Here is a 13,428-nt window from a genome sequence, read left to right on the forward strand (position 1 = left end):
CAGTAGGGGGCAGTGTGAGCTACGAAAGGAGAGGTATGCTCTAGACCTTCTGTACCATCACTGTCCGGCCAGGAGGAGACGGTGTGGCATATGGAAGGAAAAGTATGTGTTGGCATTTATTTACCATCACTCTCCTGTCAGCATGAGGTGTTGTGGCATAAGGAAGGAGATGTATGCCCCCAGCAGGGGGCAGTATGACCTAAGGAAGAAGTATGCATTGGCCCTTATTTGCCATCACTGTCCTGCCAGCAGGAGGTAGTGAGATATAAGTAAAGGGAAATATGCGTTGGGTCTTATTTACCATCACTGTCCTGCCTGCGGGAGCAGTGTGAGATAAGGAAGAAGACATATGTGTTAGCCCTTATTTACCATCACTGTCCTATCAGCAGGAGGCAGTGTGAGATATTGAAGGAGAAGTATGCATTGGCTTTACTTACCGTCACTGTCCTACCAGCAGGAGGCAGTGTGAGATCAGGAAGGAGAAGTATTTGCTGGCCCTTATTTACCATCAATGTCCTGCGAGTGGGGTCAGTGTTACATAAGTAAGGAGATCTATGTGTTGGCCCTTATTTACCATCACTGTACCGTCAGTCGGGGACTTTTGAGTTTTTCTATATACAGTTTACCGCATAGACACCTTCATCTCCCAGAAGTGATATCTGATCATCTGAGTGGAACGGCAGGCTAGGCCAATTTTTTTCAGTATATCCTAATGTCTCTGTTCTGGAATATCATTAACACCCACTCTGGCAGACAGTCTAGGAGGCATATTTACAAGCTCCTATCGCCACAGTAACGTCACTTTTTCTGACATTCCTGTGGCTATAGGGGCTTTGCCTTATTCACAAGATGGCATTAATCCACTTAACGCCGCCTTAATGAAAAAGGCACTCTTTCAAGGTATACTTAGCGTGAAAGGGGTGGGCAATAGGCATTGTAGTGGGCATTCCATTGTTGCTGGTCTTAAACAGGCGAAACGAGGAGAAATGCTCTATTTCTCCTTGTTTTTACTGTTTCTTTGTGTGCTGCATTGTGCTGCACACATATAATCAGCGAAACGCCATGTATGATTCTTTATATGCAGGAAGATGTCACTTCCTGCGCATAAAAAATAATTATAAAAATTACGAGTTACAACTTCTATGTGTGCTGCATAATCAGCACACATAGAAGTTACAAATCACCATTTATGATTATTTATGTGCAGGAAGGTACACCTACCTGCACATAAATAATGATTTCCCACAATGCAGGCACCCTTTGACTATGGTGCAAGAGTGTCTGTGTTGGCACTAGACAGCTAACTTTAGCACCAGCCAATGGAGAAATGCAGGGCTTCACCGTATTGATATAAATACTGTGCCGCTCTGTGTTTCTAAAGTGACTGAGCGCACCGTTAGCCTTCGTGGCTTATCGCCGCGCTCCACCACTTCCATTGTAAATATGCCAGCAGAAGGTTCTTCATGATTCAAGATCCTACAAGTATTTCAGTACTAGAGTGACATTGGGTAGCTCCTTCTCTTACCTTGTATCCAGCTGGAGCGGTGAGGTAGTAGCCGCAGTCCATGTTGACAGGGTAATTTTTGGGATAGTCGGGAGATGAGACGGTGCCAGGAGAGCTGGTGAACGTGCCGCCACATTTTACTTTTACTGTCAACAGAAGAAAAGACCAGCTCAAATACAGCACTTAACCAACAACTGTCTGCCAAACAGGAGCCAAGAGTGCGGTTCTGCCTGAGGCCCCCTGCACTCTGTTTGTATCTCCCCACAAATTGATACATATCATGAAATTGAAGATATCGGTGCACACCGGGGGACCAGTTGCTGTCATGACACAGGATCCAGGCCAGGAAGTATAAACTTCCTGTCATGATGTTAAATAACAGAGATCATGTCAAGGGAACAGTTCTGCCAACTAGAGGACGTCCACTATCTCTATCAGTACTCTCCCACTACACGAATCATATGTCTTGCCATATATTTTGTTCTTAGTGTGATCTTTGCCAACCCAGGTCATCACTGGGCAAGATTCCACAGGCAGGAAATCAGAAAAGAAACATTGCAAATTCTTGTACCACCCCCTGCTTCTTTCTCAGACTCAAGGGGATTATGTCAGTTCACTGGACCCACAACAGCTTCTTCCATTTCATGGTAAAACGACTATTTCCAGAAACAAGCACTTCCTGCAGTGAACCTCATACAAACACACCCAGATATCCAGAGAGTACAGCTCACCGTGCGCCAACAGGAGCCATTTGCGTCCTTCCTCCCTCAGTGCTGTAGGAGGTCTATGCGTCCTTCTCCCTCCCGTGGCTGAGTGCGTCTCGACACTAAGGGCCGTACCATTGCCTTTACAAACCACTCCGTTAACTGGGAAAAGCCTTACACCCAGTACCTTCCCATTGCTGCAAAAGGCCTGCGTCCTTCCTCCCCTTTCTGACAGTTCTCCGGCACCAGGGATTATACCATTTATGTTGGAAGCCTTTGCAAGCTACCTCCCTCGCTGAGAGCACCCAGACACCAAGGACAGTACCACTGCTGTCGGCGGCCTTTGTGTCCCCCTCCCCTCTGTGATAGCGCCCTACATCAAGGACCATGCCATTGTTGTAGAAGGCCTTTCCAACCCACTCTCTTAACTGAGAGCATCCTGACACTAAGGACCTTCCCATTGCTGAATGAGGCCTCTGCATTCCTCCTCCCTGTCTGAGAGAAGCCTGACACAAACCATACCATTGCTGTAGGAGGCCTTGAACCCACTGGAGGTGATGGAACCGTCTGTCACAAACTCAAGCAACATCTCATTTCCAGAAGAGGTGAATGGCTGGAGCTGTCCCGTCCCACACGCTTTGCTGAGTAAGACTGGGGCTGTCTTATTGTTGCCATCGTAAATTGTGAGGTAGTCAGACATGCAGTTTGGAGATGATTGGAGATCAAAGGCATCAAACTGCAGAAGAATCTGAGAAGAAAGACCAGTAAATTAGACACACAACTGGCAGACTCCCTAGAACTTCTATCTTTCATTTGTTTATGAAGAACTGATTTTCAGTTTTTTAAAGTTTTCCGCAGACTCAACTCCGTCAGTGATTTTGCTTTGACTGTCAGACCTGTATCCCTATACCTCTACTCTTTAATGTAGTGACTGCTTCTGTCTATAGCCTCCTTCACCACCATCCCTCTACTTCAATTGTGTGTTTATAGAGTCATGGCACCCTTATGCTGTTCCTGCACCTCCTGGGGCTCATTTATGAGCCCTTGCGTCACTTTTGCGCCGCAGGTGCTTCACTTTTTGTGACGCACCAGTAGGGTAAAAAATGTGCCTTGTTGTACCATATTTGCAAAGTAGATGAGTCACTTGATAACCTCTGCACCACATTATACCTGCGCCAGGTATACTTATTAAGGGGGGTTGTTCCGACGCAAAAAAAGGGTTGTAGAAGTGACCCTGTGAAATCTAAAAGATTTCATCGCGCCACCTCTAGGTTGCAAATGGTACATTATCTTACGCCTGCATCATGGAAGGCGTAAGACTGACGCAGGGACATTTCACATGGGACAGTTCGCTCCTCACTGGGCTCATAGTGAAGACCTTGCACTTCTCTGGTGCACTGCCTCTCGATTACCAAACGTCTGTGTTAGTACCTTTAAATTTGTGTGCGATGCCTAACAGCAGACCATGACTTAAAGAAACTGCAGCACTTCAGATGAAATCTCACTAAGCATTTCCACACTGGGGAACGGAAACTCATGCTTTGTGCAAGGGTTGAACATTAGAATATAGAGCAGAGAAATATCACATACAAATACATTGTAGCCAGAAAATCAACTATAGCAACATCCTGAGTATGTATAGCTAGGTATAGATGAACTACTCTCTGCATCACCTTACTTTGAAGCCATATATATAGATTGTCAAGATAAATGTCAAATTAAGTGTAGTAAGTCTATACTATACTCAGCAGCAACCTCTGCCACTAGACAATCAGGCAGGTCCTAACTCAGTGAACTACTCCACACCCACCCTCAGGCAGCTTGGACTCTGGCAGGCGGAACTCGTGACTGGCTTTATTACCTTATCATAAGGGATTCGGATCAGGTAGACACAGTTGGCATTGTTTGGGTACGAGGAGGGGTAATTGGATGACTTCACGGTGCCAGTCAGGTTAGAAAGAAGAGTGCTGCACAAACCTGAAAAACAAAAATGAAAATGAAAATTCTCTAAAATGTGATTTCTTGAAACTTTACAATGACATGACAGCTAAAACGCCCACTCTCCACCAGCTCCTACTGAGAATTTCTCAATTAGTCCCACCAGTATTTAGGCAGACATTTTATACCTCCACCAAGAAGAAGCCCCTCAACCTAAATAATGATCTCTGTAGTCAATCAGCACTTAGTGCAAGTCTTAGCAATGATATGTTAGCACAGAAGAACGCAGGTATGCACCAAAAACTACACCCAAGTCAGTCATATGCAAATCAGTCTTGTTCCTATTCCTCATTGGAACAGTCCAGCCTGAACCACCAAGCCAGATCTTCACTGGACTGGAAACAATCATCCTGGTACCGGTTTCAAGGTAACTCCCCTCGCCGGGCAAGTTTGAATCCAGTGGCAAAGCGAGAAAGGAATCCACATCTGGGCATACCTTGAAAACTTAGAGTGAACAAAGCAAACATAAGGAGATGATGTACGGGGCACTGAAACGTTACAGATACTCACCCCCAGTCACAGATCTGGGTTGAATCCATCATTGTTCTTTGGCTCTCTTCACCACCTTAGTTCAGAACCAGCCATATGTAAATCAGTCTTGATGCTGTTCCTCATGGGAAAAGTCCAGCCTGCACTGCCACACATGGTCTTCCTTGGACTAGAAACAAGCGTCCTGGGACTGGGTCTGAACTGGGGTGGTAAAGTGAGCAGAAGAACAATAATGGATTCAACCCAGATCTGTGACTAGGGGTGAATGTCTGAAAAGTTTCAGTGCTCCGTCCATCATCTCCTTATGTTTGCCTTGAGATCCAAATAAGACAAATGCCTGATTCTTATCAGGGGATACATTTGGAATCTCAAGCAGGCAAAAGAAATCTGGATCACAGTGGGCAATATTTTCTAGGATCCCATCAAGGTGATACATTCTGGGTTCCTATCAGGGGATAAATGTTGGTATCACATCAGGAGTTAAATGCTAGAATCCATCAAAGAATATATAATGGGATCCAATCAGGGAATACATGCTGGAATACAATTGGGTAAGAAATGCTAGAAGTCAATCAAGTAATAAATGCCGGGATCCAATCAGGGGATACATACTGGAATCCGATTGGATACAAAATGCTAGAATCCAATCAAGGGATACATGCTGGAATCCAAATGGGTAAAACATGCTCGAAACCAAATCTTGGGATACATGCTGGGATCCAATCAGGGGATACATACTGGAATCCAAATGGGATCCCTTTAGTAGATTAATGCTGGCATCAAGTCATTTGATACATATAGGGATCCGTCTGCGAATAAGTGCTGGGATCCCATCTGAGGATTAATGCTGTGATTGCACCAGGAGGAAAGAAAACCTAGAATTCAGCCGGGGATAAATGCTGCAAATTCATCCTATCAGCAGGAAGAATGTAAGGGGCTATCAGTAGCAGGAAATAGTTTTCAGCAGGGCAAAGGACAGTTCTAGTTGCCAGACTTAGCTGAAGATGGTGAAACATCTTTATCTTGGCTGATATCAGCCCCATTCTACACAGTGGACTATCAATTACTACTGACCAGCTCAAGAATGGTGGCCACTGTGTTGGATGCAGCTCTAGAATGATTTTGATCATTTTCTGACAGGACAGACACAAAGGGGTCTATTAGGATGGCGGTCGGAAAATCACTCAGACCGCCATGGTAGCGGGAAAGCTCCGCCCGCTAGGACCACGGCATAACTGTCGGTCCAATTAGTATACTCCGCAGTCGAAATCTGCCCTTCTTTCTCTTTATCTGTCTCCCTTGTCTTTCAAGGTACTATTTTCTATCATTAGTGCCAGAGACCTGAAATTTTGTTTATTTGCTGATGACATAATAATCCTGAAGTGCAGGTTGTTGTCCTTAAAGAAGGCATAAATAATGTGGCCAGGTGAATGAATAAACGTGGGCCAAAGCTTTGTGTCAAAAACTGAGACTCCTGAATAACCTCGTTTAGGCCCCTGACTTATTTGAGATCCCATGCACCTCAACTAAGAAATCCTAAAAGCTGGGAGTCATCTGGGAAACAGAATTGAACTTTAAAGCTTACATCAGCTCTGTACTGCTTCTGGTTTATTCAGCTTAAGATAATTGCAACATGCATTGTCCTACATCCAAAACGAATATCACATAATCATGTCTGGTTCACTGACTGATTCAATCCTGGATTTAGCCAATTCCGTTTTGAGTGGGCATCTGAATATCTAATTGCTAAGATGCAACAACGTCAAGACATGGTGACATGACTTGCTTTAACACTAGGGATACATTGTCATTTATCAGCAGGCATATTCATTGGTACCCATCCAAAAGTTATCCAGAAGGTCATTATCTTATCAGCAGGCTGGATTTCATTGGTACCCATCCAAAATCCCTATCCAAAAGGTAATTATCGTCAACACAGCATTCCTGTTTTTGAAGTGCATCAAGGAAACAGCACCCGATTGTGGGGTAAAGCAACTAGATATCTTCCCTCCTCCATCATAGGATCACTTGGCTTATATCTTCTTCACATTGCAAGTACTGATATTCAGTGGAAGGGAGATTGCAGATTCTTGCTAGTTGGCCCACTGTTTTTGAATGTAGTGCCACTGGATATTAGGCATCGACATACTTTGCTTACCTTTAGGAAAGCCTTAAAACATCCACATGTGCTCTTTTTTGCCGCACTTACATTTACATAGTATTTTGTACTATGTATATAGTGAGTCTGGCGCTCAAACACAATAATTTATTTCATAGTGTGAGCTCTATAAAGAAATTAAAAAAATAAAAATGTCCCATGATGGATTGTTTTAGTGGACATTGAGCTGTAATCAATAAGAAACATGAAGTACCCAGCTAGAAGGAACATATGCCAGGACCTCTGTGGAATTTTAGAATATTACTGCATATATGCACTCCTTACCGCACTGGTACAATGTGTTGATTTTGGAAACATCCAGGTTGCTAAGCCCATCTCTCTGTCCAATGGGCGTGTCAGGATTTGGCTTGGGGACGATGGTCGGCTGTCCAAAATTGTTACTGAACGCATACCTGTGGAAAGGAAGACCTTACAGGTAAAGCCCATCATGTTTGTGCCATTATAGTTCTTTATTCACCCATAGAAATCTACAGAAAGCCTAGCTGTGGGTCAAATATTTGGTGTTTGCTTAAAACGTTGAATTTCTAAATTTAGTCTCAAAGTTTTTCCTGAAGTAGCCCCCTGCAGAACCTGCCCTGCTCAGTCTAAAACGTCTCTATTTTCTATTGAATGACCCTCTAAGCCATAGAGGACAGAACACGCCCACCGTAGCGCCTTCACCCTCACTCAGAAAATCAGATCCTAAAAAGCACTGTTGAGTCTCACAACATTTCTGCTTTCAACAGAGGTTGTGTTAGCACTGAGGGAGAAACATCCATTACAACGCAGGCATTACATCATGCTGTTTTTAGAACACAGCTGTTACAACGCAACTGCCTTTACAACGCATGCCATTACAACGCATGCCATTACAACGCATTATAAGGTAAGTAATAGAGATTTTTTAGTTTTAGGGTGGGCTGGGTTTTGGGAGATGGGAATAATAATTTTAACCCCTACACCATCCAACACTTTCCCTACTGTTGCACTCACTGGAGTGGGAATAGTAATTTTTACCCATACTATATCCAACAATTACCCTACTGTTGCACTCACTGGAGTGGGAATAGTAATTGTTACCCCTACACTTTCCAACACTTACCCTACTGTTGCCCAACAAGTATTATGCTTTGTAATGGTATGCGTTGTAATGTTATGGGTTACAATGGAATGCGTTGTAATCGTAGTTTTTAAAAATGCGTTGTCATGGCATGCATTGTAAAACCATGTGATGTAATGGTAGTTGCGATTTAAAAAATGTGTTGTATTCATACACATATTATGGGAATGTGACCACATACAGCCATACTGGAGCAAAATAGACAACATAATTAGCGAAACATTAGCCCAGTCCATTCGTCCCAAAGCAAAGAGATGCCTCCTAAACATATGGGAGCCAATGGATTCAAATAGTAAGAGCAGGCTGTGAGTTACCCTAGGATTAATGTTAGCAAAGAGAAATATAGCACACGCATGGGGAGCCACACACCCACCCAAAATAGCAGCATGGAAGAAAGACCTAGATTGGTGTATGTTTAGAGAAAAGACAGTTTACGTTGCTCGGGGCTGCCCCAAATAGTGGTCCCAAGTCTGGAATGTATGGAATTAATACAGAGGGAATATTTGCACCCCCCCATGCAGTGACCACCCCGTAGACCCTCCCTCCCCATAAAATGTAAACAATGTTCCAATATGCACCATGCTCTGCTCCCTGTACACCCCCTCCCTCCATCAAAGGTGAAATAAACACCACCCTATGCTTCCCTTTTCTCGCAATCTCAGACATTTGCTATACCATCCCGACGGCTCTCCAACCACTAAATAAAAGGAACCATCGTCACTGCAGTTTCTTTCAATTACTAAAAGTTTTCACCCAGGCTGTGGGGGTCATTATTGTTTTCTTCCTGTCCCTCAATGTTAGGTTTTTTCTGACAGTGATGGACAAGAAAAAATTACACCATCCACCCTAAATAGGGCAGGCATTGTAATGCCATTCCTCAGATGGCCGCTACTCCATCTGGCTGTCACAGGAAGTACTTCAACAACAAAACAAACAGGGGCTCTGTCGACGGGATACCTAGGGGCCGCCCATCTTTAAATTAAGCGGGTGGTCCTAGGGTTTGGTGGAGAGGGTCATCCGTCATGTTTGCGGAGAAGGACCCTGTGCACCAGAATCTAGATCATATTCATTGTCTATATGAAAAAGCCTTTAGTGGGAGTTTTAAATACTTAGCTGCTCATAGGAGACTTACATCCCATAATGCATCACGGAGGAGTAGTCGTACTCCAGGCCAAGGTTGTTGGTGTTCTCTTTGTTAAAGTTGCCGCTGTTTCCTGTTAAGATGAACAGACAGTAAAGATGAGTTAGTGGCGACTGAGCCTGATAGGGCACATTTCAATAGAGTGAAGATCCCAGCTCACTGGGGGGCAGTGTTCCTGTGTCATCGCTGGGGTTAGAAGTAGTCCAATGGCTCAGCTTCAAACTAGGAAGATGTGGGGGTGAGTTCAATTTTTGGCCTCAGCACCAGATAGAAAAGAATGGCATTTGAGGTAAATCACTTAATCGCACCAGCGTTTGTTGTGAAGTTGTAAAATTGTAAATGTAAGTCCTATTTGATGAAGACCACCATCTTGCTCCCGAGTGAGGGTCACACAAAATAAACACCAGTGCCTACATACCTCCTGGAGTGAATCACTGGAGTTTCGGCCAATTTTAAAGATAACTCCCTATGTCTTTTTGAAGGGAAAATCATCATTTGTTTTCCTTAAGAAACATTTTTGCCTCAATGAGTGATCCAACCTCTTTGATAATCTCTAGGGTGCACCCTGCGCCTTACATTGTATAGTATTGTATCATAGTTGCTTTTATATGGATTTTATTATCCATGACAACGCACTGAAGCACTTTATGGCAGGGAGCGCACTGCTCTAGTCACCCAAGGTTTAGTGGTTCATCCATTAGTTGTTGGTTATTGGGATTAGTCTTGTGCTCTCAAGAAAACCCTTCCATGCATTTACTCCTGTTTCTTTGAGGAATTGAAAACTATAGGAGTTAGTGGTGCTCATTTGTGAACTGGAGGGGGTGTGTGACCTTTAATAGGTGATCTGTGGGATTAGGAAATGAAAGATGAGCTGAAGGTATTATTACTTTGCAGGAATGAGTTTTAAAGCAGTACTAATAGATTTGAAAATTCGGAATAAAATGAGGAAATCACCAATAATACAATTATAAAGATTAAGGCAAACATGCTTGTGACAAAGTAGGCTGTGCTCAGAGAGAGGAGACATGCAGAATTTGAAACATAAGGAGGTAGGCACTCGAATGAAATGGAGAGGGGAGTTTTTCATGCAGAGTTTGGGGATACAGGGGCGGATTTTAGGAATGCCATGTAAATGTAGAGTATTTGTATAGCGCACTTCTACCCGGAGGCCTCATAGCGCTGTATTCATACCGCTGTGGAACCCATCCTGGATTTCCTGTGAAATGTCCACTCCTGGACACCTGCAAGGTGAAGCTAGGTATCCACAGCGCTGCTGGGGCTGTTGTGGAGATTAAGCAAGCTATTGCCCAGAGTCACAGAGTGGGACCCATGATTAGACTAGGCACCGAGGCGAGAATTATCAGGTCCAGGGAAATTGAGTTCGAGAGCTGGCGAGGCAGGAATTGAACCCTGGTCCCGGGCCAGACCTCTGCATCATTGTCTGCCGCTCTAACCATTGAGCCACACTTATCCAGTAATCGGAGTATGAAAAACTGTAGAAAGAAACACCAGTATTTGCATGTGCGATAGTGGAGTGAGAAAGATTGGTGTTCAAGGCGCTGTACATCTCATCTGGCCCTTTGCCCAATTAACAACACATTCTTTGTGTTTGTGTTACTTTTCTAATACGAACTCGATGCAAAGCATTCAGGTAGAATTTACAATCCAACGCAAAGTAATAAAAAGTTGTTCTTTGCTCTTCCTTGCATTACTTTGAGTCAAAGGGGCATTCCATAAGTGGTGCACGGGCGTTACTATGCAACAACCCATGGCTTTTGACATAAATCCCTATGTACAAAAAACTGTAAACAGGAATTTGGGGCAAAACTTTGCTCCTCCTCAAGGCAAGCATACCGAGGTGATAACATTTCAATTCTCGGTTTTCCCACTTTGCAAGTGTGCTGCATTGCACAGCACACATATACAGTGGCAAAAGTCTTACAGCATAGCCTTTATATTGAAATGGACCATTTCTAGCACAAAAACCATGATTCTGACAACGCAGACACTCTCGCACCATGGCTAAAGTGACTCCGTGCTGGTGAATGTCTGCCTAAAGTCTGCCACCAGCACTGGGAGAGAGCAGAACAGGACCACATCTTAGCATTGCATTCACTTAATGCAGTGCAGCAACTTAACCTTCAAAGACCCCGTGTCTCTGAAGCGAGGCACTGCAATTAGTATTCAATGATCCTCATTATCGATTTCAGGTGAAAATCATTTTAAACATGGGTCACAATTTTTCCTGTTCTAGGAAATTTTAGGTGGGCAATGAACCAACTGTTTCAAATGAAGCATGGTTCCAGTTAATGCCCTCAGCAGTGGTGACGTTTGTGAGAAGGACGCTATCCTGGGACAGTTACAAATATTGATCACTGTAATCAAGGGTCAGATTGGTAGAAAGGATCTGTTGGTGGGTATCTTTGATCAAACTAAGCTGAACCAATCAGGTGTCTAAATCAATGCCAAGTTGAGCCAATCAGGAGTCTGAGTTGTAACAGTTTTGCTTCTCAGTAGTAAGTGGAGCCAGGGAGTTTCACTGACCCGGTGAGATGTTCTCCGTCATGATGGTCACATAGTCGTCGCGGTCGCTGCGGCTCTGCTCGTGGTAGAAGCCCAGGGCGTGGTTCAGCTCATGCTGGACGATTCCTTTCCACACACATCCGTCGGCGAGAGATACCGTCTGAACTCCCCTTACCTTCCCGACGTACGACCAGCACCTAGGGGGGAAATTGGGCGAGGGAGATCCATAAATCACTACAATGGCACCTTCAGAGAAACATCAAGTGTGTGGGGCAACATTTCACCCCACAACCCAGTGGCAGAGCAACATTCTGTTCCAAAATCATCTGAACATTCCACAGGTTTAGAAAAGGTATTCTGTACTATTTCCATCTTGTCATCTTATCAAGTCCAAACCTCTTAATATACCTTCAGAGAAACAGCATTACAATATTACCCCATACAAGGCATCGGCCTGTGCATCTCCCCACTGACTGTTGCTATCTGCAAGGGAAGAAGGGGTCTAGGACAGTGACATTGCGCATTCTAGGTTGTGTTGATACTCATTGCATGCAAAGAAAAGCTGCTTCTTACTGCACCAATCTAATTCATTTCTGGCCATCACACGATGGGGAATGAACAAAGCATACATGATCCAGCCATCAGAACCTCTAGAGAATGACACAAGTATACAGGATTCAGACATCACATCACTGGGGAAAGAACAAAGGATACATGATCCAGCTATCACAACACTAGTGACTATGCAAAGCAGGCAGGATTCAGCCATCAGAACCTCAAGGGAATAAACAAAGCATACAGGATCCAGCCATCCCAACACTAGGGAATGACAAAGGATACAGGATTCAGCCATCAGAACCTCAAGGGAATAAACAAATCCTACAGGATCCAGCCATCACAGTAGTAGGGAATGGCAAAGGATACAGGATCCAGCCATCAGAACCTCTAGGGAATAAACTTAGCATACAGTATCCAGGCATCACAACACTAGGGAATGACAAAGGATACAGGATTCAGCCATCAGAACCTCAAGGGAATAAACAAAGCATACAGGATCCAGCCATCACAATAGTAGGGAATGGCAAAGGATACAGGATACAGCCATCAGAACCTCTAGGGAATAAACTTAGCATACAGTATCCAGGCATCACAACCAACACTAGGGAATGCACAAAGCATGCAGGGTCCATTCATCACAACAAAAGGGAATAAACAAAGCATACAGGAGCCAGCTATCAGAAGACTAGGAAATAAATAAAGCATACAGGATCCAGCCATCCCAACACTAGGGAATGACAAAGAATACAGGATTCAGCCATCAGAACCTCAAGGGAATAAACAAAGCATACAGGATCCAGCCATCACCATAGTAGGGAATGGCAAAGGATACAGGATACAGCCATTAGAACCTCTAGGGAATAAACTTAGCATACAGTATCCAGCCATCCCAACACTAGGGAATGACAAAGGATACAGGATTCAGCCATCAGAACCTCAAGGGAATAAACAAAGCATACAGGATCCAGCCATCACAATAGTAGGGAATGGCAAAGGATACAGGATCCAGCCATCAGAACCTCTAGGGTATAAACTTAGCATACAGGATCCAGCCATCACAACACTAGGGAATGCACAAAGCATGCAGGGTCCATTCATCACAACAAAAGGGAATAAACAAAGCATACAGGAACCAGCTATCAGAAGACTAGGAAATAAATAAAGCATACAGGATCCAGCCATCAGAACACTAGGGAATGACCAAAGCATGCAGGATCAAGGCATCACAACACT

The 13,428-nt window shown here is 44.0% G+C and overlaps 1 protein-coding gene across 1 annotated transcript in view; it reads right to left on the reverse strand.

The window, feature by feature from the left end:
* LOC147729343 (embryonic protein UVS.2-like) overlaps window positions 1-13,428 on the reverse strand; it is a 104,608-nt gene that overhangs the window by 53,370 nt on the left and 37,810 nt on the right. Inside the window, exons 6-11 of the mRNA XM_086959833.1 lie at window positions 11,659-11,834; window positions 9,106-9,187; window positions 7,139-7,266; window positions 4,070-4,185; window positions 2,731-2,956; window positions 1,526-1,644 (exon numbers count right to left, since the gene is read on the reverse strand). Coding sequence (XP_086815959.1) covers window positions 1,526-1,644; window positions 2,731-2,956; window positions 4,070-4,185; window positions 7,139-7,266; window positions 9,106-9,187; window positions 11,659-11,834 — 847 coding nt within the window. The remainder of the gene's footprint in view (window positions 1-1,525; window positions 1,645-2,730; window positions 2,957-4,069; window positions 4,186-7,138; window positions 7,267-9,105; window positions 9,188-11,658; window positions 11,835-13,428) is intronic.

Source organism: Lissotriton vulgaris, chromosome 2_2 (genome assembly GCF_964263255.1).
Source record: "Lissotriton vulgaris chromosome 2_2, aLisVul1.2, whole genome shotgun sequence".
NCBI lineage: Eukaryota > Metazoa > Chordata > Amphibia > Caudata > Salamandridae > Lissotriton > Lissotriton vulgaris.